The following is a 22,942-nucleotide window of genomic DNA, read 5'->3' on the forward strand; positions in this document are numbered from 1 at the left end:
CGTTTTTCTTCTTCTTCTTCTTTCTCCTGTAAGGCAACGGGGGTGGCCACAGGGCGACTTTCCGGCCTCGCAAGTGGCGGTCACTCCGCGGCGTTCTGCAGGGAGAGGTCGCATGGCGACGCGAGTCGCGCGCGGAGAGGTTGGGGTTGCGGGCGCGGGAGGGAGCGCGAGTGGAGCAGCCGAGGTGTCGCAGCGGGGACGTGCGTCCGAGTGAGGCGGGGGTCTACTGCGCGGCGGTGAGGCTCCGCTGAGCGTCGTGGTCGTCGCGTCGCATCTGCTGAGGCTGCTTCTTTTCTTTGTATGGTGTAATGATGGTTACGCGGGCGGTGACGCACGGTGCGAGCGGCGGGCGGCGCGGGGGCCCCACTTTGCCCAGGGGGCTCGCTTCTTCTTCCTATACGTTAGCTATATGGTAGACTTAACGTGAACGGCCGTCAGGGCTCCAAATGTCCATAGTGAGTATCTTTTTAACAAGTTGCTCGTGAGTATTACCCACGATTCATACTAGCGTGCACACTTTCCATGTGAAAGAGTTGTACCATTTCACATGAGAATCTTCTTAGGAGGTCCTTTGCTTTCGGTGTGTGTGTGGGAATGTTACTAATTTTACGCAAATACTTAAAAAATAAATAAAAATTTTATATTTTACTCATCTAATGAATAGAATTTTTTTACTGACTATCTCAATATGACTAATAAAAACATCTGGCCTATTAGATTAATAAAGTGTAAGATATACACCTTAAATAAAATGTACAGATAATATTTTTTTATAAACCTTGGTTGAAAATGGTTCAAAACCTCTCAACTAGAAGCTATTTTGAAATAGCTCCCTTTATAATCAAGATTCTCTAAATTTTTGATTTTTTAAAATTGAATTATTATCATTAAGTTTTTTGTAAATTATCTTAGCTGTTAATTATTATAATTTAATTTACTAAAAAAATACAAAAATTGACAAATTTAATAATATTATATATAATTTAATAATATTTTTAATTTTTATGTTCAAAATTATATATTTTTTTTAGAGAGATAGATAGCACGCTACCCGCTTCGTTTATTTCATTTAAAAATAAACTTAGCTGGAAATGTGAATCAATTAGAATTCGAACTTGGGTCTCGGATATCAACCATCAAGGCTTTTGCCACTTGCTCTAGGAACAGTCGGTATGTCCAAAATTAATTAATTCCAAAAAATTGAAGCTTAAGACGGTTTTAATTAAAAAAAAAATTTAAAGCTTAGGGTCCATTTTATAATCCGAGCCAATCACGCGCTCCGATGCGATCAACACCGTCCAATCGGTAGACCAATGGGGACTCTCCACGTGGTCCCGTGGTTGCTGAATGCTGACCAAGGTTCTATATTCGGTCTCATCGTTCTCCACAATTACCACCATTAAAGGCCATAATTGCGAAAATGCCACTCAGCCGTCGCACAATTCCGTTCCTACCCTTTCCTTCTCCGATAAATAGGAGCCGTTGCCCTCGTTCGCCGGAGTCCACCATTTCCGCTCCACTGTCCGTTGAAAGCCCACGCGAGGCGGAAGAGAGAGAGAGCCCTTTATTGGAGCCCTCTCTCCACCTCCTCCTTTCGTCTCCATTCGTCTCCATTTCCCCTCCTCTCCTCGACCCCAAACCCTAACCCTAACCCTAACCCTCGAAGATCACAGGGGATCTCCTCGTCCTCCTCTACGGAGTCGTTGTCCTCAATGGATCTCTCCGACAAGTCTCGCCAATCGCTTCTCCCGAGCTTCCTCTACTCGTCCACGGCAACGAAGACCGTGGGACTGGAGAGGATCCTCGGCCGGAACCCTAGCTCCGCCGAGCCGGCGGCGCCGGCGCTGACCTCGCCGGTGGATCGCCGGGATTCGGCCGGATCCTTCCTCATCCAGGCGCCGAGCGAGCCCAGGAAGATTGAGATGTACTCGCCGGCGTTCTACGCCGCCTGCACCGCCGGGGGGATCGCGAGCTGCGGGCTCACGCACACGGCCGTCACCCCGCTCGATATCGTCAAGTGTAACATGCAGGTGAGCACGATTGATCCGCTTTTAGATTGGATTGTGATGTTAGGGCTACCTTTGTGCTAGTTGGAATTGGAAGGGATAGCGCTGTGTTTTATGCGAATTGTTGGGGGGATGTCCTGAATCTATGATTATGCCATGTGTTAATCACTATTAATAGTTTGTTTCGTTTGTTCGGATATTTCTTTGTACCAATACCTTGTTCTTAGTACCAACATATTGGTCGATTGACCTGCGAATTTGCATTTTCTCTTTTTTTTTTTTCCAATTGATGACGAGATCTAAAAGTTGGAAGGTTAATATCACATCTTCCCTTTAATTTTTTGTGTTTGACTTTAGTATTACAAAAAATTATTACATCCTTTTTTTTATTCAAACGGGTGTTTTCTGGAGGAAATTCGAAGCCTTACATATTGATCTTTTTAACTATTGTACACTACTGATTATGAAACTTACCAATTAATTATTTCGATTCGTCTATAGATGAATTTAATAAAATTTGAGGGTTTTATGTAAATTAATTTTGTGATCATACTTGTGATTTGAAGAAGCACTCTCTTTATACATGCTTCTGATATGTATTGAATACAGAATATATAGTAATGCCTAATTTTGTAGAATTTTTTTTTTTTTTTTCTATTCCTTTGTGGCCTGTACCTCCTTATCATTGTTGAACATATTTTTCATGATTGTGATTCTTTTTCCCTCCCTGGTATCTTTAGGAAAACAGCACATTTTTGTCATAAATTCCTCTAGATGTTATTTGCCTAATTCGAATTGCTATAACGATGCGTCCAAACTGAAGTTTTTTATCTGAAATTTCAGATTGATCCAGCTAAGTACAAGAGCATTTCATCAGGATTTGGTATCCTTCTCAAAGAGCAAGGTTTCAGGGGCTTCTTTAGGGGCTGGGTGCCAACGCTTCTTGGTTACAGCGCTCAGGGGGCATGCAAATTTGGCTTCTATGAGTTCTTCAAGAAGTATTACTCGGATATTGCTGGACCCGAGTATGCTGCCAAATACAAGACCTTGATCTACCTTGCAGGGTCTGCTTCTGCTGAATTCATTGCTGATGTAGCACTCTGCCCCATGGAGGCAGTGAAAGTGCGAGTGCAGACGCAGCCGGGGTTTGCCAGGGGTTTGTCTGATGGGCTCCCGAAGTTTGTCAAATCTGAAGGCTATCTTGGGTAGAATCTCATTTTCCTTGATCTTCTTTCTTGTTTGATGCTCCCTCCTATTGCGTTTCTAAATAATTTTTCTCATTTTGTTCTGAATAACAGATTATACAAAGGATTGGTTCCTCTCTGGGGGCGTCAAATTCCTTGTAAGTACTTCTATTCGCCATTTTAGACAGCTAGTTCTGCTAGAAATTCTATTTTATGTCTTAAGAAACTCTGCTTTTGATACATATCACGAGGCACTTTGTTAGATGTGGATAATTTCTGAATCAAAGCAACTTTATTTGTGAATACAGGAGTTGTATTTTTTGCCATGAGTGCTTGCCCTAGAACATGATTGGTGGTTTTGTTCAGTCATTTTGAAATGACAATTGTTCTTGCATTTTATGTATGGTTTTCAATATTTTATGTCTGCACACAGAACCATCCCTATCTAGATGTAATTGGAGACAGAGTAGAAAGGAAGTTGTTTGCATTGTCTTGCTAACATAGAATCATAAGAAATGCCTTAGCTTTTACTATCGGGGTTTAGATGTATCAATCATGTCGTTATCTTTGTTTAGATGTATTAATCAATTTAGTGCAACATGGGCTTTACTGCTGGGGGCTTTGCCAAAAATGCATATCATGTTTGCTAATTAGTAGCAGCTTCAAATGTTTTATAACAGCCACCCATCGATTTCTTGTGCTTCTTCCTTGTTAGAGTTACTTTCAAACATTGCCAAGTTTGAGTTCTATTTATACGTTACAGCTGTAAACAGGAAATGCTGCTATATAATTCTTCCCTAGTTGAACTTACAGCACTATCAAACTGGTTTGCACACTCCATAGTTTACCTTTTCTGATCTGCCGATGCCTTGACAAAAATAGTACTTGTTCCACTAGTATTTATGGTGGTGCAACCCACCAAAACGCAGACCCCCTTGCAGCATTTTCATTATTTTTTTTAATTTAATCATATAATGCAGATACCATGATGAAATTTGCATCGTTCGAGATGGTCGTGGAAATGATCTATAAATATGCCATTCCCACACCAAAGGATCAGTGCAGCAAGCCTCTTCAGCTTGGCGTGAGCTTCGCCGGCGGTTACATTGCTGGGGTCTTCTGTGCCATTGTATCTCACCCGGCCGACAACCTCGTCTCCTTCCTTAACAATGCAAAGGATGCCACTGTCGGCGATGTAAGTTAAATCTGTAGCTTTTTCTTCTTTGTAAATCTTTTTATTGCCGGCTGCCCATAATTCCTTCATTTTCTGATTCTTTTGCTTTGCTTGTGTAGGCCGTGAAGAAGCTCGGCCTTTGGGGGCTATTCACTAGAGGGCTTCCTCTTCGTATTGTTATGATTGGTACTCTCACTGGGGCACAATGGGGTATCTATGATGCTTTCAAGGTTATGGTTGGCCTGTAAGTATTTTCTCCGAGACTTCTCTAACTTTTTTTAAAAAGAATTGCGGCAAACTCTCTATTTTGTGAAGGATAAAATCCTGATGTGTTGAATATATGTTCTTCAGGCCAACAACAGGTGGAGTTGCCCCTGCTGCAGCTCCAGCCGCAGAGCTCGCTCCACTGAAAGTCAGTGCTTGATTTTTCTGAAGCAGTAACTAGAAGTGATTTCTAGCATTTATTTTGCCCATTCTTGGTGAGATTGTAGTAATTTCCAAAGAGCATTGCTTGTTTTGATTTTTTTTGTTTCTTGTGTGTACCTTAAGGGGATGGTTTTGGTCTCATCCCAAAGGCTCGTGAATTTCAGAAGCTCATTTAGAGATTACAGTAGTTGCCTGCACCATAGTATTTAAAGGGTTACCAAAGAATAAGCTGGAGGACAGTGAAAAATATTATTGTACACATTTTATTATCCCTCGAGATTTGCAGGGATTTAATTACATGTTTCTTCTCCTCTTACATCATCTCTTCGGATTTACAAGTAAAGCATATTCAATAGTACATCAGGCTACCATGTTCTTGTTTCACTTTGTATGATGGCGATGTTAGCTACGGTGATAATTACATTTCTTTTGTCCTCGAGTCTTTATGTAACTAAGTTGATTGGATTTCAAATGCTAAAGTGCAAGCTGAGTTTCTCTTTTTTTTTTTTACAATTACTGAGCTTGTTTCTCTTGTTTCCTTTTTTTTTTTTACAATTACCGAGCTTGTTTCCAAATTCCCATTTATTCACATCTGGGGTCAGGAAATTTTATCTCCCCTTTAAATGAACTGTTTAGAAAATAGGACTGACTTTCACTAGCTTCCTCAAATTTCTCTTTGTATCAAGCTGGAAACTATCAAAAAACCAAAAAGAAAAAAAAGAGACCACCAAAAAACAACAAAAAAAAGGGAAAAAAATTATGCTGGGTAAAACCAAAACTATCTAAGCAATGATGAGTAGAATCTCCTATCGACAAAGAACATGATGTTGGTTGATTAATTTCCAACAGCATCATTGTGTTGGTCTCTTGCATTTACTATTTTGCACCAAAATTTTGTAGTTTAGGTCTGAATGAGTCCATGACTCATTACAACTGAAACTAATTCAAACCTGCCATTCTCAACACCCTTCTCAGAATCCACAGAAATTGTGAATCTGAAAGGGCTGTTCTTACCTTGTCGCAGCAGAACTTTAATCAAGATTCGCCAAATAAGATAAAAGTTGTGTTTCTTTCTAGTCACACTGCCTTCCATGCTCTGTTTCTGTTTGGCATCTACAAGTTCCACCCCTTTCGACAATCCTGGCTCCAAAGTTTCCCCTAGTAAGGAACTTTGTTTTGTGTCTTCGAAGAAGCATTTGAAGACGTCCTCAGCGGTAACATTTGCGAATAAGATCTCGGCAGCTTTGTTCCTCACAAGCAGAGGGACTTGTCCTGTTTGGTCCCAAACATACAGCTGTATCCACCGGAATTTGGCATCACCAAGTTTAAAGACACATATAACACATTCAAGATGCTGATGTCTACAAATCAAACAGAGGTATTTTTGCGCTGGTAGACTACAGCATATGGACCCCAAAAAATTGAAGTATTCTGAAATGTTAAATACAAGCACCAATGTTTTTTAGGTATAAAATCTCACCATGAATGGTCGATATATCTGGCGTACATCATGAAGATACTTCGAGCTGCTCTGACAGTACAGCGGATATCTATCATTTCCAGATAGATTTTACCAAACAAAATTATTAGTGCATGTTGCTTCAGTACAGAAACTATTATTGTAAGAACAAAATTTGCCAAATCTCGAAAAAAAAAAAATCCAAGAAAATCAGGAAAGTGATGCCACAACAAACCTGGTATCTACTGGGAAGCCACATAGCTTGCATCCACTAGTTATAAGGTCTTCCACAATCTTATTGTTCATCTGTAGTCTCTTGCATGCAAATTGTTGCTCTTTTTCACCAGGATTCCAGGCGAATGTCAAAAAGATATCACCAACGCAGGCACAAATGTTTGCATTGCACGCACTGGAGAGGCATAACAATTCTGAGATTGAGGAACAGTTCTTTGATTTCTTTTCATCAACTGCTGTCCAGTTTTTTAATTTTTTCTGTCATACCAATCATAATATTGAAATGTTTAGTATTTCAGAAGAATAGGTTCCATAGCTACAAACAAAAATTAAACAGAGTCAGATACTAGAGGAAGGATAGCTTTTGGTACATTGACACAAAAACGAGAAATCTGATACTGGTATTAAACAAATTATTTAGGTTCACTTTGCCAAATCGAAGGGTGATCAATATTCAAATTGTCTTGTTTCATCTATTACAATTGATTTTCTTCTACTTTCAGTCAAGATTAACTCATAAAGTTTCTTTGATTTGCACACCATGTCAAGACTTCTTGAAAAAGTCTATGCCCCATGTGAACAACATGTGATACGAGACTTAATCCTTAACAACAAAACAGCTAATTTGTTCAGCTAAGATGGTTAAAAAGAGCGTAAGTTATCTTAAATCTAATCACATGAAACTTCCTTGTGGCAATTAAATGAGTTGAAATGTGAATGACCTCTGTATGCTGCGGAGGCAGTGGAAAATATTTTATGGAACTTAACCTGTCCGACGTGCTGAAGCGCCGATTCAGTATGCAGCACCCATTTTAATACCCTCTGAAACTTTTCTCTCGAGGCCTCCCCCAATTTAACATTTCGTATTAGGTCATCGCTTCCTGTATAATCTTGCAGAAGTGACTGTATAATCTTTTAACCAAAATAATGACAAATATCTTTGAGAGCAGAGATATATAGCTGCCCTAAAATCACAAAAGCAATGGATCTACATAGCTAAACATCTACAGAGAAAGGTGGCAAAATTGCTTGTGCAGTTAAAAGATTATGATGGTGATTCTAATTATATCATCAAAGATCATAAAATTTAAACATCAAGGTTGTCTATCCTCAAACTTCTATATCAGATCTCCTCCCCCTTCTTATCATCAACTTCCCACCCTTCGACAAAAGAGGTCAACGTAAGGACGTAAATCAACAATTTTTCCTTGTATCAACTACCGAGCGACCTAGCGAAATAGATAGGAGCAGGGCATTAAAGCATACAAAATCTTCGGGCACTCAATTCAATACCTTTACACGCAATTAACCGGTCACGATGTGCGACGACTTGAAGTGTCGAGATCTGGACAGTTTTAGCCTCCGTGAGGTTTCTGAATCTTACAATTTTAACATCTGGAGCAATGCGCAAGTCATAGCATGATTAGCAACTGCATCAAAATGTCCCCCTATTTTGAATTATCTCAGAAAAATAGCGAAAAATGAGTTGCAAGTCAAGATCCTAACTCTGCAGCAATATAATGTCGCCTGCGACGATCATCGATCCCATGTGCTTTGACCAAACAGATACGAAGAAGCTCGACCTCGTATCATCTGCAACCTGAATCATAGTCTTTAGTAACGCCCCCGCATTCGAACCATTCGGTTTCTGCGCAAAATCATCTAGGGTTTAGAAAAAGCATGAACATCAATACGAGATTGAGATCGCACGCAGATCAAAAGTTCGTAAAAGTAACTATTCAAGATCCGTAACTGAAAAATAAGTTAAAACTGCAGTGTTCTAATCGCTAACATCAAAATTTCAAACCGATCCTTGTCTCGATTGAAAAGGCGACACGGAACACCTAAAACCCTAACAAGAACAAAAAGAGGGACCAGGATGGGTTGGGAGTGGCGGACGAAGACGAGGAGCTGGACGAAGCCGCCGCCGCCGCCGCCGCCATCGTCGAGATGTGACTCCGCGCTCGACAGGTCGATCAGAGGGCCGTACCATCCCACCGCCGACATGACGATGCTTTGTTTTCTTTTTTTCTTAAAAGTAATCGAAATCACAGAATCTTCGTATAAATTATCTCCTAACTAATTCATAATTTAGTTTGGAGGAGGGGAAAATAGAATAAAAAGAATAATGAATAAAAGATATAAATAATAATAATAATAATAATATTCATTATATTCAAATTTAAATTTTTAAAATTTTAAATTTTAAAATTCAGGATTTAAAATTTAAAATTTTTAAATTGTTATATTTCAAATTTTAAATTTTAAAATCAATATAAATATAAAAATATAAAATATCAAATTTTAAAGGCAATTTGCATAAAAAATCCACTTATTTTTGGCTTTTGCAAACCGGGCACCTTTTCATTTTTATAGATTCGGTTCGTTTTTCAGCAACTGACCAAAATACCCTTATCCTTTTTCTTATTCTCTTTTTCCATATTCCTATAAATTTCTTTCTCTTCCCAGAGAGCGGAGGAGGCGGCTTGTCCGGCTCATCCTTACCCTCGCCCGTACACCTCCGCACCTTCCTCGCCTCCGACCCTGCCGAGGCCGCACAGCAACTTTTTTTTTTCCCTCTCCGACTATTCTCTACCGTTTCCGACGACGACGCCCTCTCGCCTTCCCCGCCCTTCTCGTCCTCTCCCTCACCTTCCTCCTCTGCCGCCTCCGACGACGACGTATCTTCGTTGGCGCCGACAACATGCCGACGCATCCTTACCCTCGCCTGCACACCCCCACACCTTCCTCGCCTCCGACCCTGTCGAGGCCGCGCCGCGACTTTTTTTTATTTTTTTTTCCTCTTCGACTCTCCTCCACTATCTCCGACGATAACGCCGCTCTTGTCCTTCTCCGCACTTCTCGTCCTCTCCCTCTCCTTCTTCCTCTGCCGCCTCCGAAGACGATGCATCTTCGCTGGCTCCAACGCCGGCGCCGACACTATGGAGATCACTGCGACGCTGCAGCCTCGGAGCGGGGGGTCCTTAGCGGCATCGTCGCCGGCGCCGTGGAGAGAGGTGACCAAAAAAAATTATAAAAGGAGCAAGAAAAAAAAATAAAGATAAAAAATTTAAAAAAAAGAAGGATAAAGATAAAATTGCATAATTAACTGCAAAAAAAATTATAAGTTGCACTATTTAAGATGTAAACTGCAGCTTTAAAATGAAAATTACACTCTTTGGGAGATATTTACACTGTTTCTTCTCTTATTGTACTTTTTCAGATGTAAACTGCACCACTAAGATGAAAACTACACTCTTTAAACAAAAGTTGCACTGTTTTTCCCCTTGTTGCACCATTTTTTCTCTTATTACACTATTTTTTATCTTAAACTGCACCCATTTAAAAGATATTTATACTGTTTCTCCTCTTGTTGCACTGTTTTTATCTTAAACTGCACTCTTTAAGAGAAGAAATACTGCAACAAGAGGAGAAACAGTATAAATATCTCTTAAATGGGTGCAGTTTAAGATAAAAAATAGTGTAACAAGAAAAGAAATAGTGCAACAAGAGGAGAAACAGTGCAACTTTCGTTTAAAAAGTGCAACTTTTATCTTAATGGATGCAGTTTAAATCTAAAAGAGTGCAATAAGAGGAGAAACAGTGTAAATATCTCCCAAAGAGTGTAATTTTCATTTAAAGAGTGTAATTTTCATCTTAAAGCTGCAGTTTACATTTAAATAATGCAACTTATAATTTTTTTTGCAGTTAACGATACAACTTCATCTTCATCCTTCTTTTTCTATACTTTTTTATCTTTATTTTTTTTCTTGCTTCTTTTATAATTTTTTTGGTTACCCCTCTCTGCCAACGACCACGGCGCCGGCGACGATGCCGCTGAGGACCCCCTGTTCCCAGGCTGCAGCGCCGCAGTGACCTTCACGGTGTCGGCGCCGGTGTCTGCACCGGCGAAGATGCATCGTCGTTGGAGACGGCAGAGGAGAAGGGAGAAGGAGAGGACGAGAAGGGCGGAGGAGGACAAGAGAGGCATTGTCGTCGGAGACAGTGAAAGAGAGTCGAAGTGGAAAAAAAAAAAAGTCACGGCGCGGCCTCAACCAGGTCGGAGGCGAGGAAGGTGGGGGTGTGCAGGCGAGGGTAAGGATGCGTCGGCATATTGTCGGCGCCGGCGAAGATGCGTCGTCGTCAGAGGCGGTAGAGGAGGAAGGAGAGGGAGAGGACGAGAAGGGCGGGGAAGGCGGGAGAGGCGTCGTCGTCGGAAAAGGTGGAGGAGAGTCGGAGAGGGAAAAAAAAAAAGTCGCGGTGCGGCCTCGGCAGGGTCGGAGGCGAGAAAGGTGCGGGAGTGTGCGGGCGAGAGTAAGGATGCGCAGAACAAGCAGCCTTCGCCGCTCTTTGGGAAAAGAAAGAAAAAAGGAACGAGAGAAAAAAAAGAGGAGAGAAAAAAAGGTATAAGGATATTTTGGAGAGAGAAAAAAGTATAATGGTATTTTGGTCAGTTTGCTAAAAAAGCGGATCGAATCTGTAAAAATGAAAAAGGTGGCCCGATTTTACAAAAGCCGAAAATAAGTAGATTTTTTATGCAAATTGGCCAATTNTTTTTTTTTCCTCTCCGACTCTCCTCCACTGTTTCCGACGACGACGTCTCTCTCGCCTTCCCCGCCTTTCTCGTCCTCTCCCTCTCCTTCCTCCTCTGCCGCCTCCGACGACGACGTATCTTCGCTGGCACCGACAACGTGCCGACGCATCCTTAACCTCGCCTGTACACCCCCGCACCTTCCTCGCCTCCGACCCCCTGCCGAGGCTGGGCCGCGACTCTTTCTTTTTTTTTTTTCCACTCTTTTTTTTTTTCCTTTTCGGCTCTCCTCCACTGTCTCCGACGACGACGCCTCTCTTACCCTTCTCCGCCATTCTCATCCTCTTCCTCTGCCGCCTTCGACGACGATGCATTTTCGCCGGCGCCAACGCCGGCGCTAACACCGTGAAGATCACTGCGGCGCTGCAGCATCGGAGCGGGGGGTCCTTAGCGGCATCGTCGCCGGCGCCGTGGAGAGAGGTGATGAAAAAAATTATAAAAGAAGCAAGAAAAAAAAATAAAGATAAAAAATTATAGAAAAAGAAGGATGAAGATGAAACTGTATCATTAACTGGAAAAAAAATTATAATTTGCACTACTTAAGATGTAAACTGCAGCTTTAAAATGAAAATTACACTCTTTGGGAGATATTTATATTGTTTCTCCTCTTATTGCACTCTTTCAGATGTAAACTGCATCCATTAAGATGAAAGTTACACTCTTTAAGTTATACTGTTTCTCCTCTTGTTGCACCATTTCTCCTCTTGTTATACTATTTTTTTATCTTAAACTGCACCCATTTAAGAGATATTTATACTGTTTCTCTTCTTCTTGCACTGTTTTTCCTCTTAGTGCACTATTTCTTATCCTGTTACACTGTTTCTCCTCTTAAAGTGTGCAGTTTAAGAAAAAAATAGTGTAACAGGAGGAGAAATAGTACAATAAGAGGAAAAACAGTGCAACAAGAGGAGAAACAGTATAAATATCTCTTAAAGGGGTGCAGTTTAAGATAAAAAATAATATAACAAGAGGAGAAATAGTGCAACAAGAGAAGAAACAGTGCAACTTTCGTTTAAAGAGTGTAACTTTCATTTTAATGATGCAGTTTAAATCTGAAAGATTGCAATAAGAGGAGAAACAGTATAAATATCTCCCAAAGAGTGTAATTTTCGTTTAAAAAGTATAATTTTCATCTTATAGCTGCAATTTATATTTTAAGTAATGCAACTTATAATTTTTTTTTCAGTTAACGATGCAATTTCATCTTCATCATTCTTTTCTATAATTTTTTATCTTTATTTTTTTTTCTTGCTTCTTTTGTAATTTTTTTGGTCACCCCTCTCTGCCAACTGCCACGGCGCCGGCGACGATGCTGCTGAGGACCCCCCGTTCCGAGGCTGCAACACCGCAGTGACCTTCACGGTGTCGGCGCCGGCGAAGATGCATCGTCGTTGGAAGCAGCAGAGGAGAAGGGAGAGGGAGAGGACGAGAAGGGCGGAGGAGGGCAAGAGAGGCGTCGTCGTCGGAGACAGTGGAGGAGAGTCGAAGAGGAAAAAAAAAAAAATAGTCGCAGCGCGGCCTCGGCGAGGTCGGAGACGAGGAAGGTGGGGGTGTGTAGGCGAGGGTAAAGATGCATCGGCATATTGTCGGCGCCGGCAAAGATGCGTCGTCGTTGGGGGCGGTAAAGAAGGAAGGAGAGGGAGAGGACGAGAAGGGCGAGGAAGGCGAGAGAGGCGTCGTCGTCGGAAATGGTGGAGGAGGGTCGGAAAGGGAAAAAAAAAAAGTCGCGGCGCGGGCGAGGGCGAGGGCGCGAGGGTAAGGATGCGCAGGACAAGCCGCCTCCGCCGCTCTCTGGGAAGAGAAAGAAAAAAAGAACGAGAGAAAAAAAAGATGAGAGAGAAAAAGATATAAGGATATTTTGAAGAGAGAAAAAGGTATAAGGATATTTTGATTAGTTTGCTAAAAAAGCGGACCGAATCTGCAAAAATAAAAAAGGTGGCCCGATTTTGCAAAAGCCCAAAATAAGTGATTTTTTTATGCAAATTGGTCAATTTTAAATTTAAAAATTTTAAAATATTAAATTTAAAATTTAAAATTATAAATTATAAATTTTAATTTTAACTTTTTTAAATTTTAAATTTTAAAAATAAAATCACACTTCTATTGGCAACGGTTCCTACTTGTTAAGGTGAGAACAAAACTTTCCACCCACGGCAAATCTTGTTTGAATATAAAAGGGAGATAACCCCGTATTCCCTCTTTTGTTTCTGTACTAAATAAATGGTGGCCTAGAAACTAACCCAAAAAAAAAAAATTTATATATTTATGTAACTTTTTATTTTGAATAATATCTTGTAAAATTTTGTTTTTTTTTTTAAGAAATAGGTAGCAGATTATTCACTTCGTTTATTTTATATATTTAACTGAAAATGTGAATCAATTAGGATTCGAACTTGGATCTCGGGTACGAACCACCAAGCCCTCTGCCACTTGCTTTAGGAACAGTAAAATTTTATTGTTATTAATGAATTATTTTGTTATATCCGTTGAATCATGGCAGATTAAACTAATATTAAATTTCAACCATAAAATCTAAACAATAAAATAAAATACTTTTTTACTTATTAATCTATTTTTCTAACCTATCACCTCCCACTGTAATCTTTACTAATCCCTTTGGAACCACCTTCCCCACCCTACCTCAGTTTTAGCCTTTGTTTGAAACAAAAAAAAGAAGAACCCGCCTCTTTCGCTCACCCTGTGCCGTTTTTTATTTGCAATTTAGGATTTTCTTTGCTGGCGATGGTTTAGTAGGATTGGTTTACGGTTACGGAAAAGACCATCTCTATTATGGAGTACCTTAATTTTAATTCTCACTTTCCATTAGAGAAATGTAAAATATTATCCGCATTTTTCTTTTATTTCCACTCAATAATTAAGATAATACGTTAGTAATTACTAACTTATCAATTATACTATATATGTCGCGGTGCTAAATGATAAGGGCCAAACATTATTTGATCGATATTCAACATAATTGTACTAAAGTTTCAACATTAAAACTTATAAATTATTTTGAATAATTAAACAAAATCTACATTATATATAAAAATAATTTAAGTATATATATTATTTAGGATTAATTTTATACAGAGCCTTATAAATATGGTAAATGACAAATATATTCCTAAAAAGTTTAATTTTCATATGTCGTTCTTACAAAAGTTCTAATATTTTCAAATATATAGATTGGTTTGTTACTATTAGAGAACCGTTTACATTTTCAATTTTGTCATCACAAATATATCCCTCCAAAAGCCATAATATACTAACAGTATAATATAAAAGCGGTAAAAATGTTAAAAACTAATCAAAGTTAAGTATTTAATCTATGATTAACTAAATTTTTTTAACAAATTCTAACGACGGTAGTATATTTGAAAATATCAGGACTTTTGTGAGAACAACATATAAAATTTAAATTTTATAGAAATATACTTGTCATTCACTATATTTAGTGTATGAAATTATTACGTATTTAATCTATGATTAATTAAATTTTTCTAACAAATTCTAACGGCGGTAATATATTTGAAAATATCAGGACTTTTGTGAGAACAACATATAAAATTTAAATTTTATAAAAATATACTTGTCATTCACTATATTTAGTGTATGAAATTAATCCTCTCAAGTTCTAAAAAAAATATAAATAATTTATTTCCATCTCCATCCCATTATGTACGGATCTATGCAGGTCCCGAATTTAAATGGATTTTTCTCCTTAGAATTGAATTTGCAAAAATTACACTTTTGGTCCTCAAACTATGAGGCGTATAACACTTAAGACACCAAGCTTTAATTTATTATAATTTTTTGTTTAAATTTTTTAAATTATTATAATTAAGACCCGCAATTCAATAATAATATTGTAATTGATGTAGTAATGATTAAGATTTTGCATCAATTCCATATGATCAATACATTAATATTAACTCAACTAAAGCGGATTATCGAACTTGATTGTAATAATTTCAAAAAATTGAGCCAAAAATTACTGTAAATTAAAATTTAAAAATCAAAATATCGCAAATCTCATAGTCTACCCAATTTAATTTATTACTCAAGTCAATAACTAGGCACTGTTGAAATAGGATGAACCAAAATTAATTATGAAAAAGTTACAAAGTTCATTTGAAATGTCAACTAACCAATGTAACATACATGAACATTCACATGCACTGTAAAAGAGAAACATTTATTATCCCCTATCTAGTAAAAGAGATGCACATTCGAAATGTCAACTAACCAACGTAACATACGTGAACATTCACATGCATTGTAAAAGAGAAACATTTATTATCCTCTATCTAGTATATATAAATATAAGGGCATTTAGACCTCTTTATTTTTCTCTGCCTAGAATGGTCAATGCCTAACTTTCTCGGATTAGGTATAGAAAACACGCAGGGTACAACTATTATAATGCAAAACTCTAACAAATCAAAATTAGATAGGAAAATCTTGTTTATTGTACTTAATGTAAAAAATTGTTGAATATAATATACTAAATATAAATCTCCACTAACTTAAGCTTTCCAAAAAAAATTATTTTACATTATTTAACTTGGTGTCAAAATAAAAGGTATATATGAGTTATAACATACCCGTTTAACTTTAATTTTTTTAAAAAAATAATTATTTTATATTGTTTAACTTAGTATCAGAATAAAAAATTATAATTATGACATATTAAAATTTAAAATATTATTCTCCATCACCTTAAGCTTCTTGAAAAACATTATTATTTTACATTATGTAATTAACTAATATTGTTCTAAAATGTTTTTGATCCCGGTTAGGAAAGTCCTTTGCACTAAATGTTGTATAAGAGAATAAATAATGAATATAAGTTATGGGGCATCTAAACAATCATGAAATTAATTTATTGTGTACTACTAGTGCGGCGGATAGCAATTATTGCAATTTGTGACAACAAAATGTAATTGCAATCACCTGCGTAATCTCTATGATGCAACAATAAAATTGCATATAATAATACAAGTTGTTGATAACCTCTTTTAATGGTGAGTTCCTCTTAATCTAATTAATGGCAATGTGACAATGGTATATAGTTACCTTGCACGCAAAGGAAGACCATTTCACTTAAATATGAATACCTTGGTTACTTGCTAGTGAGGGCTCCAAATAATTATATATATATATATATGTGGAGAAAAAAAATAATGGAAAACTTGCTAATATTTTTTTATTGATCTCATTCACGAGTGAAAACAGACAAACACTCCTACAAGTTCAAATTGTGACCTGAGTGGTTACCAGTGCGGTAAGCCTATCTGATACGAAGCTTTATTTCCAAATACAATTGTTTCAAACTTTCTCCAACTACGTACTACATCTATAACAGCATTGCTATCAAACAGTTCCTGTATAGGTTTAACTACATAAAATAAAATTACACGAAATGAAAAAACTGAAGATGGAATTCTCGAAATATTGAAACGTTTTTCACTAGTAGTTGACCCGAGAAGTTGCGGACTCCCCCAGCCGCCACCGTTATCTGGGCCCAGACACCTGCTGCGACGACATGTGCGATGGCGACTCGCTCGTCGTCGTCGCAGTGCTCGTCATCGATCCAGTAGGATTACCGGCACCGCCGCGGCCGCCGAACAAATCGTTCGCCGCTCTGATCGCGGAGGCACTGCCGGCGAATCCCCTCCCGTAGAGCCGCAGAAAGTTGAGCGACGCCACCCGAGGCTCAGCCGCGCCCATCGTCCCGTCCAGCATCCCCGCCACCGCCGACATGCTCGGCCGCAGCGCGGGCTCCTCGTGTAGGCAGCAGAGCGCCACTTTCACCACCCTCTCCACCTCCTCCTCCCTCACCCTCCCCTCCAGTCTCGGATCGGCCAACTCTCTGTACCGCCTTTCGGCGTGGCGCTCCAGCGCCAGCATCGGAAAATATTCCCCGCCGCCGCCGCTGCCGCTCCATGAGCCACTCGATGAATCATTCGAATCGCCGTCGGTCACGCAGTCGGTGCGGTTCTTCCTCCCCCTGACCAGCTCCAGCAGCACCATCCCGAAGCTGTAGACGTCGGTGCGATCCGATATCGCCGCATTGGTGAGCCACTCCGGCGCCAGGTACCCGCGCGTCCCCCGCATCGTCGTGAAGAGCCCCGACTGGTCCGGGCCCATCAGTTTCGCGAGGCCGAAGTCGGCGATCTTCACCTGGCCGGCGTCGGCCAGCAATATGTTCTCCGGCTTGACGTCGCAGTGCACGATCTTGTGGTCGCAGCCGGAGTGCAGATACGCGAGCCCTCGTGCCGCGCCGATGGCGACCTCCATCCGCTCTCCCCACTCGAGCGCGGGGCCGGCGGAGCCGAAGAGCGATCGGTCGAGTGAGCCCCGGTTCATGTACTCGTAGACGAGGAGGCGCCGCGCGCCCTGCGCACAGAAGCCGCGGAGGCGGACCAGGTTCACGTGGCGGATGTTGCCGATGACCGCCATCTCGGTGCAGAATTCTCTCTTCCTCTGTAGCCCCACGGCGTCGATCCTCTTCACCGCCACCAGCGTCTTGTCCGGCAGCTCCCCCTTGTACACCGCCCCGAATCCGCCCGATCCGATCTTCGTCTGGAAGTTGTTGGTCACCGCCTCCAGCTCCGCGAATGTAAACCTCGTCGGCAGGCCCGGTATGAACACATCGTCGGACTCATCGTCGTCGATATTGGAGTCCAAGTAGTCCGAATTCTTCGCCGGCGACTTCTGCCAACGGAGCTGGAACTCCTTTGCTGCCGCCTGCGGTTTGGATCTCCTCATCTGCTTCTTCTGCTGACTGCGCCACCAGTGAATTCCCATCCAGGCGATCATGGCGACGAGGAGGAGCGAGGCGATGGACGGAAGCAAAATTGCCACAAAATGGGTCGACGACGGTGGTGAAGAATTCCTACCATTGGCATTTGATGGCGATCCCTGCACCGTCTTGATGTAGCCCGCGGGGTTCGATCCATCGCTGGAGCTGCTGACAAACAGAGAACCCAGTTGCCGCGACTCTAACAAGTAGCAGGACATCGACGAGTTATCATAGAAGTAGCCTAAACAAGTACAATTCCCCGAGCAGCGGCTGCGGCAAGCCGGACCGTCCCCGCCCGACGTCGTCGGCGCCGCGTACTTATTCGCGAAGTATTCGATTCCGGCTCTGAGGCCGAGATAGGAGAGGTTGGAATCATCGGTAGTGCAATTGGAGGAGGAGAGGAGGCGGGGGCCATTGGCGGCGAGTTCGCAGCCGCCGCTGTGGGACGCAACGAAGAGCGGTGGGCACGCGCACGTGGAGGCGTTGCTGCTCCCGGAGCAGAGCCCAAGGGGGCCGCAGGCCAGCGGGAGGTCGCAGGGGCCGCTCGGCGCGACGAAGTCGCCGCCGAGCGCGGCGGACGCGTTGAGCGCGGCGTAGCTGGAGATGCGGAGGGCGCCGTCGCGGCCGAGCCTGAGGATCCGGAGCGGGGCGGGGGGGAGCGGGAGCTCGAACACGACGCGCGCGTCCGCGGCGTAGAGGTAGAGGCCCGAGGCGTTGGCGGCCATGTAGGCGACGGGGGCGTTGCGGTCCTTGGCGGAGCGCACGTCGCCGGCGAGGCTCCAGAACTGGGCCCAGCCGCTGCCGCCGCCGCCGCCCCAGGCGAGCGCGGCGTCCGCGGGGGTCACGGCGAGGCGGTAGTCGCCCTCGGCGAAGTCGGTGTCAGAGGCGGAGGCGGTGAGGTTGGCGCCGGCGCGGAGGGGCTGGTCGGAGACGAGGGCGTCGGCGGGGTGGTCGAAGGAGCGCCAGAGCGAGGCGTTGCGCGCGTCGAGGAGGGCGAGGTCGCCGGAGTCGAGAAGGCGGAGCGCGGCGGCGGGGGCGGCGAGGGGCGGCGTGGACCAGAGGAGGGAACCGCTGGGGCTGGTCACGGCGAGGCCGAGCGGGGTGAGGGCGACGAGCCCCGAGCGGTCCGGGATGGGCGCGGCGCGGTTCGCGGCCCACACCGCGGCGCCGGACGTGGCGTGGAGCACGGAGAAGTAGAACCGCGACTGCTGCGCCCCCGGGTTGTAGACCGCTGCTTGGAAAACGCCGTTCCGGGACGCGAGGAAGACGCCGCCCGTGTCGATGAAGAGGAGGCTCGACGCCGTGAAGTTGGGGTACAGGTACTCCACCGCAACGGCCCCCGCTGCGGCGAGACGCGCGTTGAGGAGGAGCTGGTGGAAAACAGAGAGAAAGAGGAGGGGATAGGCGAAGCGACGCATTGGAGAAGAGAATGAGAGCCCATGGACCGGAGCAGAGAGGGAGGGGGGGAGGAGGAGGAGATGATGATGATGATGACGATGATGAGGTTGACGGGTGTGTCCGTTGACTTGTGGTGCTGGGACCCACACACGCAAGGGATTNCGGCGTGGACCAGAGGAGGGAACCGCTGGGGCTGGTCACGGCGAGGCCGAGCGGGGTGAGGGCGACGAGCCCCGAGCGGTCCGGGATGGGCGCGGCGCGGTTCGCGGCCCACACCGCGGCGCCGGACGCGGCGTGGAGCACGGAGAAGTAGAACCGCGACTGCTGCGCCCCCGGGTTGTAGACCGCTGCTTGGAAAACGCCGTTCCGGGACGCGAGGAAGACGCCGCCCGTGTCGATGAAGAGGAGGCTCGACGCCGTGAAGTTGGGGTACAGGTACTCCACCGCCACCGCCCCCGCCGCGGCGAGACGCGCGTTGAGGAGGAGCTGGTGGAAAACAGAGAGAAAGAGGAGGGGATAGGCGAAGCGACGCATTGGAGAAGAGAATGAGAGCCCATGGACCGGAGCAGAGAGGGAGGGGGGGGAGGAGGAGGAGGAGATGATGATGATGATGATGATGATGATGATGATGATATGAGGTTGACGGGTGTGTGCGTTGACTTGCTGGTGCTGGGACCCACACACGCAAGGGATTTAATTTAATTTAATTTATGGTTGGATTTTTGGACGGTCGATATTTGACCGGGCGAATCACTTGTCGTTGCGTGCTGCAGGTTTCACAAGAAAGGTGTAAACAGGCTTTATTCCTTCACATTAACGTACATTTGACCATAGCATACAGAAATATAAACGTTTTTTGTGAGACAAAAAAATTATATATATATATATCCAATTGTTGTCACATCATAAGATTTACAAACCATACTAATAGAATTTACCTTCGCAAAATGTTAATGTTAGTTGTGTCTCCATTGTTTCCATTCAAGTTTCAGTGCTCTAATTTGCATTAAAATTTATAGTTCATCTCTTTTAGGCTTTCCAATAGCTCGTTATTTATTTGACAGGAATTAAATTTCGATTCTCACTCCACTCCAAAATAAAAATGGTGCAATCTAAATATAACCTAATCTAAAATAAAAATGGTTCAATCTATATATAATCTGATAGGACTCTCTAGATTATTCTATTCTAAAGTAAATAGCTTAAAAACTTAACTAAAACCTCTCCTCCGAATCCTAAATATCTTAATTATTTATTTTAATTTTTACGTAAATACTGAACTAAATATTCTTACATAGCACGTTCCATTCTCATTTCACTCCTAAGCTAAACGTGTTCCTTGATTTAGGCATGAGCCGTAACCGACGACATACGAGCGTCATAAAACTTTTAAAATAAAAAATTGGGGAGAGGTGGGGCATGTACAATTTGATGATCCAAGCAACCGCACATTTATTAATCATCTATCACTCCTCTACGCAACTGTTACTGTTTTGCATAATTTGGTGGGATAATTGAATTAAAAATGGCAAGTAGGATACACTGGATTCGGAACATTTTTATTTATTTATTTATTTTAAGAAATAGGTAACATGCTTTCGATTTTGTTTATTTTATTTAAAAATAAATTTAGCTAGAAATATGAATGAACTAGAATTCTAATTTAGAATCTCGAATACCAATCATCAAATTTTCTATCATTTGCGATAAGGACGGTCGATACATTTTTCATTTATTATCCGCAAGAAAGTCAAGAACAACAACTGTTTGTTTTCCCGCCGAATTTGTAGTAAACGCGGAAAAATCATTATCACAAGAGGCATGCATAATCACACGCCAAACGACCGAGCCCTTTGCTCTGCTTTGTTATTACAAACAAAATTATGTATTATATATATATATACTAGTTGAGTATACGTGCAACTGACATGTAAACAATTATTTTAATTTATTTTAAAATCAATAAATATTGTAAATCATATTTATTCAAAATTTAGAATATAAATATTTTCTAAACTTATATGTTATATTTTATTAAAAAATACTACAATATTAAATTTAAATTTAATATAAAATAGATGATTGATAGAATTGATATCAAAAATTAAATTTAATTCACAATTTAAACTCAAATTTAAATTTTAATGTAAATAAATGATAGAAGTGCTTATGTTTTAACAGTATGAACATAATAGTTCATTTTTATTTCAATATTTTTAACCAATTGATTTAACCGTTCGTAAATTAGAAGTTATAAATATGTATAAATATTTTTTTTAATAAATGATCATAATCATTCATTCTTATTTGAGATAAATTTTTTACAATTGATCATAAATTTGTATATCATATATTTAATCAATATGATTTACAATATTTATCAACCAATCTATCTTTTAAATATTTTCTTATTATAATATATAGATAGTAATTATTTAATATTAATAAATGGATAGAAGTGCTATTTTTTAACAGATTAAATATAATAGTTCATTTTATTTTCAATTTTTTAACCATTGATTATAACCGTTCATAAAATTGAAATTATAGATATTATGAAGTTTTTTTTTTTAACAAATTGATCATAATCATTCATTCTTATTTGAGATAATTTTCTATATCATAAATTTGTATATCATATTAATTCAAAATTATGATTTACAAATTTATCAACCAATCATCTTTTTAAATTATTTTCATTGTAATATATATAAGTAAATAATTTAAATTTGAATTGAATAATAATTTACAGTAGATATTCTCGCAAAAATTTGAATAAGTAATGAACTTTTTTCTATTTTAGAGTAAAAAAATTAAATAAAATTTAATTAAAATATAGATTCATAGTAAATATCTTTCGTTGGCAAAAAATTTGGATAAGTGTATCTTTTTTATTTTAGGATAAACAAAAATTAAAGTTTGTTTAATTCTATTATTTATTTTACGTAAGGAAAGAGATTTAATTTTTTTTTCCTGCCGAAAATGATGCTTGTCGACAGACCCAAATTTGAATATACGTGTTTTTATATATATATTATATATTATATATATATTATATATATATCATATTATATATATATATATAATATATATATTATATAGTATACAGTTAGCGTACGTGCAAATGCACGTAACCATTATTTTAATTTATTTTAAATCAATAAAAATTTGTAATATATTTATTCAAAAATAGAATAAGATATTTTATAAATTATATGTTTATATTTATTAAAAAAATTCATAATATCAATTTTAAATTTTAATATAAAATAGATTGATATATTTGATATCCAAAACTTAAAATTTAAATTAAATTACGATTTCTTTAAATCAAATTTAATTATTAATTAAAATAGATGGATAGAGCAATATGATTTCTCGGCAAGAATTGGGATAAATATATTTTTTTATTTTTGAGTAAAGATATGATATTAAAGTTGAGTTTTATTATTTATTTATTTTACGATAAAGAAAGAGAAGATCACAAATTTTCCACTAAAAATGGTTTTTGACGTATCGAATTTGAAATACGTCCAAGATTATATTGATTATTATATTATAGTTAGAGATAAAATGAATTAAATAAAAATTCACAGTAGATATTCTCAGATTGGTAAAAATTTGGATAAGTATAAATTTTTTTCTGTTGTAGAAATAAAGAG

At 40.4% G+C, this 22,942-nt stretch overlaps 3 protein-coding genes across 7 annotated transcripts; 1 reads left to right on the forward strand and 2 right to left on the reverse strand.

Annotated features, from left to right (window-relative positions):
• LOC109728966 (mitochondrial phosphate carrier protein 3, mitochondrial-like) lies at nt 1,485–5,174 on the forward strand. The gene is made up of 6 exons (XM_020259542.1): nt 1,485–2,030; nt 2,850–3,211; nt 3,305–3,348; nt 4,171–4,385; nt 4,484–4,608; nt 4,716–5,174. The coding sequence occupies exons 1-6, from the start codon at nt 1,713–1,715 to the stop codon at nt 4,786–4,788; spliced, it is 1,137 nt and encodes a 378-aa protein (XP_020115131.1). The 5' UTR covers nt 1,485–1,712; the 3' UTR covers nt 4,789–5,174.
• Nucleotides 5,533–8,555, reverse strand: LOC109728944. 4 transcript variants are annotated; one of them, XM_020259506.1, is made up of 7 exons: nt 8,359–8,555; nt 7,990–8,131; nt 7,777–7,878; nt 7,252–7,373; nt 6,485–6,741; nt 6,271–6,340; nt 5,533–6,084 (listed from the first exon to the last, which is right to left on the reverse strand). In XM_020259506.1, exons 1-7 carry the CDS (start codon nt 8,488–8,490, stop codon nt 5,692–5,694), a joined length of 1,218 nt encoding a protein of 405 aa, XP_020115095.1. In that variant the 5' UTR covers nt 8,491–8,555; the 3' UTR covers nt 5,533–5,691. The 4 variants fall into 4 exon arrangements, with proteins under 4 accessions (XP_020115095.1, XP_020115103.1, XP_020115112.1 ...); XM_020259514.1 differs by having other exon boundaries at nt 7,252–7,364; nt 8,359–8,554; XM_020259523.1 differs by having other exon boundaries at nt 8,237–8,433.
• On the reverse strand, nt 16,269–19,847 carry LOC109725452 (G-type lectin S-receptor-like serine/threonine-protein kinase At5g35370). Of its 2 annotated transcripts, XM_020254655.1 has the most exons (2): nt 19,453–19,847; nt 16,269–18,938 (listed from the first exon to the last, which is right to left on the reverse strand). In XM_020254655.1, exons 1-2 carry the CDS (start codon nt 19,812–19,814, stop codon nt 16,592–16,594), a joined length of 2,709 nt encoding a protein of 902 aa, XP_020110244.1. In that variant the 5' UTR covers nt 19,815–19,847; the 3' UTR covers nt 16,269–16,591. The 2 variants fall into 2 exon arrangements, with proteins under 2 accessions (XP_020110244.1, XP_020110236.1); XM_020254647.1 differs by lacking the exon at nt 19,453–19,847 and having other exon boundaries at nt 16,269–19,333.

The sequence above is a fragment of the Ananas comosus genome, linkage group 2 (assembly GCF_001540865.1).
Source record: "Ananas comosus cultivar F153 linkage group 2, ASM154086v1, whole genome shotgun sequence".
In the NCBI taxonomy this organism is placed as follows: Eukaryota; Viridiplantae; Streptophyta; class Magnoliopsida; order Poales; family Bromeliaceae; genus Ananas; species Ananas comosus.

Bases quoted from the DNA above. Each gene is read 5' to 3' on its own strand.
- LOC109728966 (XM_020259542.1), top strand. From the start codon at position 1,713: ATGGATCTCTCCGACAAGTCTCGCCAATCGCTTCTCCCGAGCTTCCTC. The intron at 4,386-4,483 runs GTAAGTTAAATC...TTGCTTGTGTAG, and splicing joins AGGATGCCACTGTCGGCGAT to GCCGTGAAGAAGCTCGGCCT. The intron at 4,609-4,715 runs GTAAGTATTTTC...TATGTTCTTCAG, and splicing joins TTCAAGGTTATGGTTGGCCT to GCCAACAACAGGTGGAGTTG.
- LOC109728944 (XM_020259506.1), bottom strand. From the start codon at position 8,490: ATGTCGGCGGTGGGATGGTACGGCCCTCTGATCGACCTGTCGAGCGCG. The intron at 8,132-8,358 runs GTCCCTCTTTTT...GATTTTGCGCAG, and splicing joins GCCACTCCCAACCCATCCTG to AAACCGAATGGTTCGAATGC. The intron at 7,374-7,776 runs GTATTGAATTGA...CACTTCTGCAAG, and splicing joins CCGGTTAATTGCGTGTAAAG to ATTATACAGGAAGCGATGAC.
- LOC109725452 (XM_020254655.1), bottom strand. From the start codon at position 19,814: ATGCGTCGCTTCGCCTATCCCCTCCTCTTTCTCTCTGTTTTCCACCAG.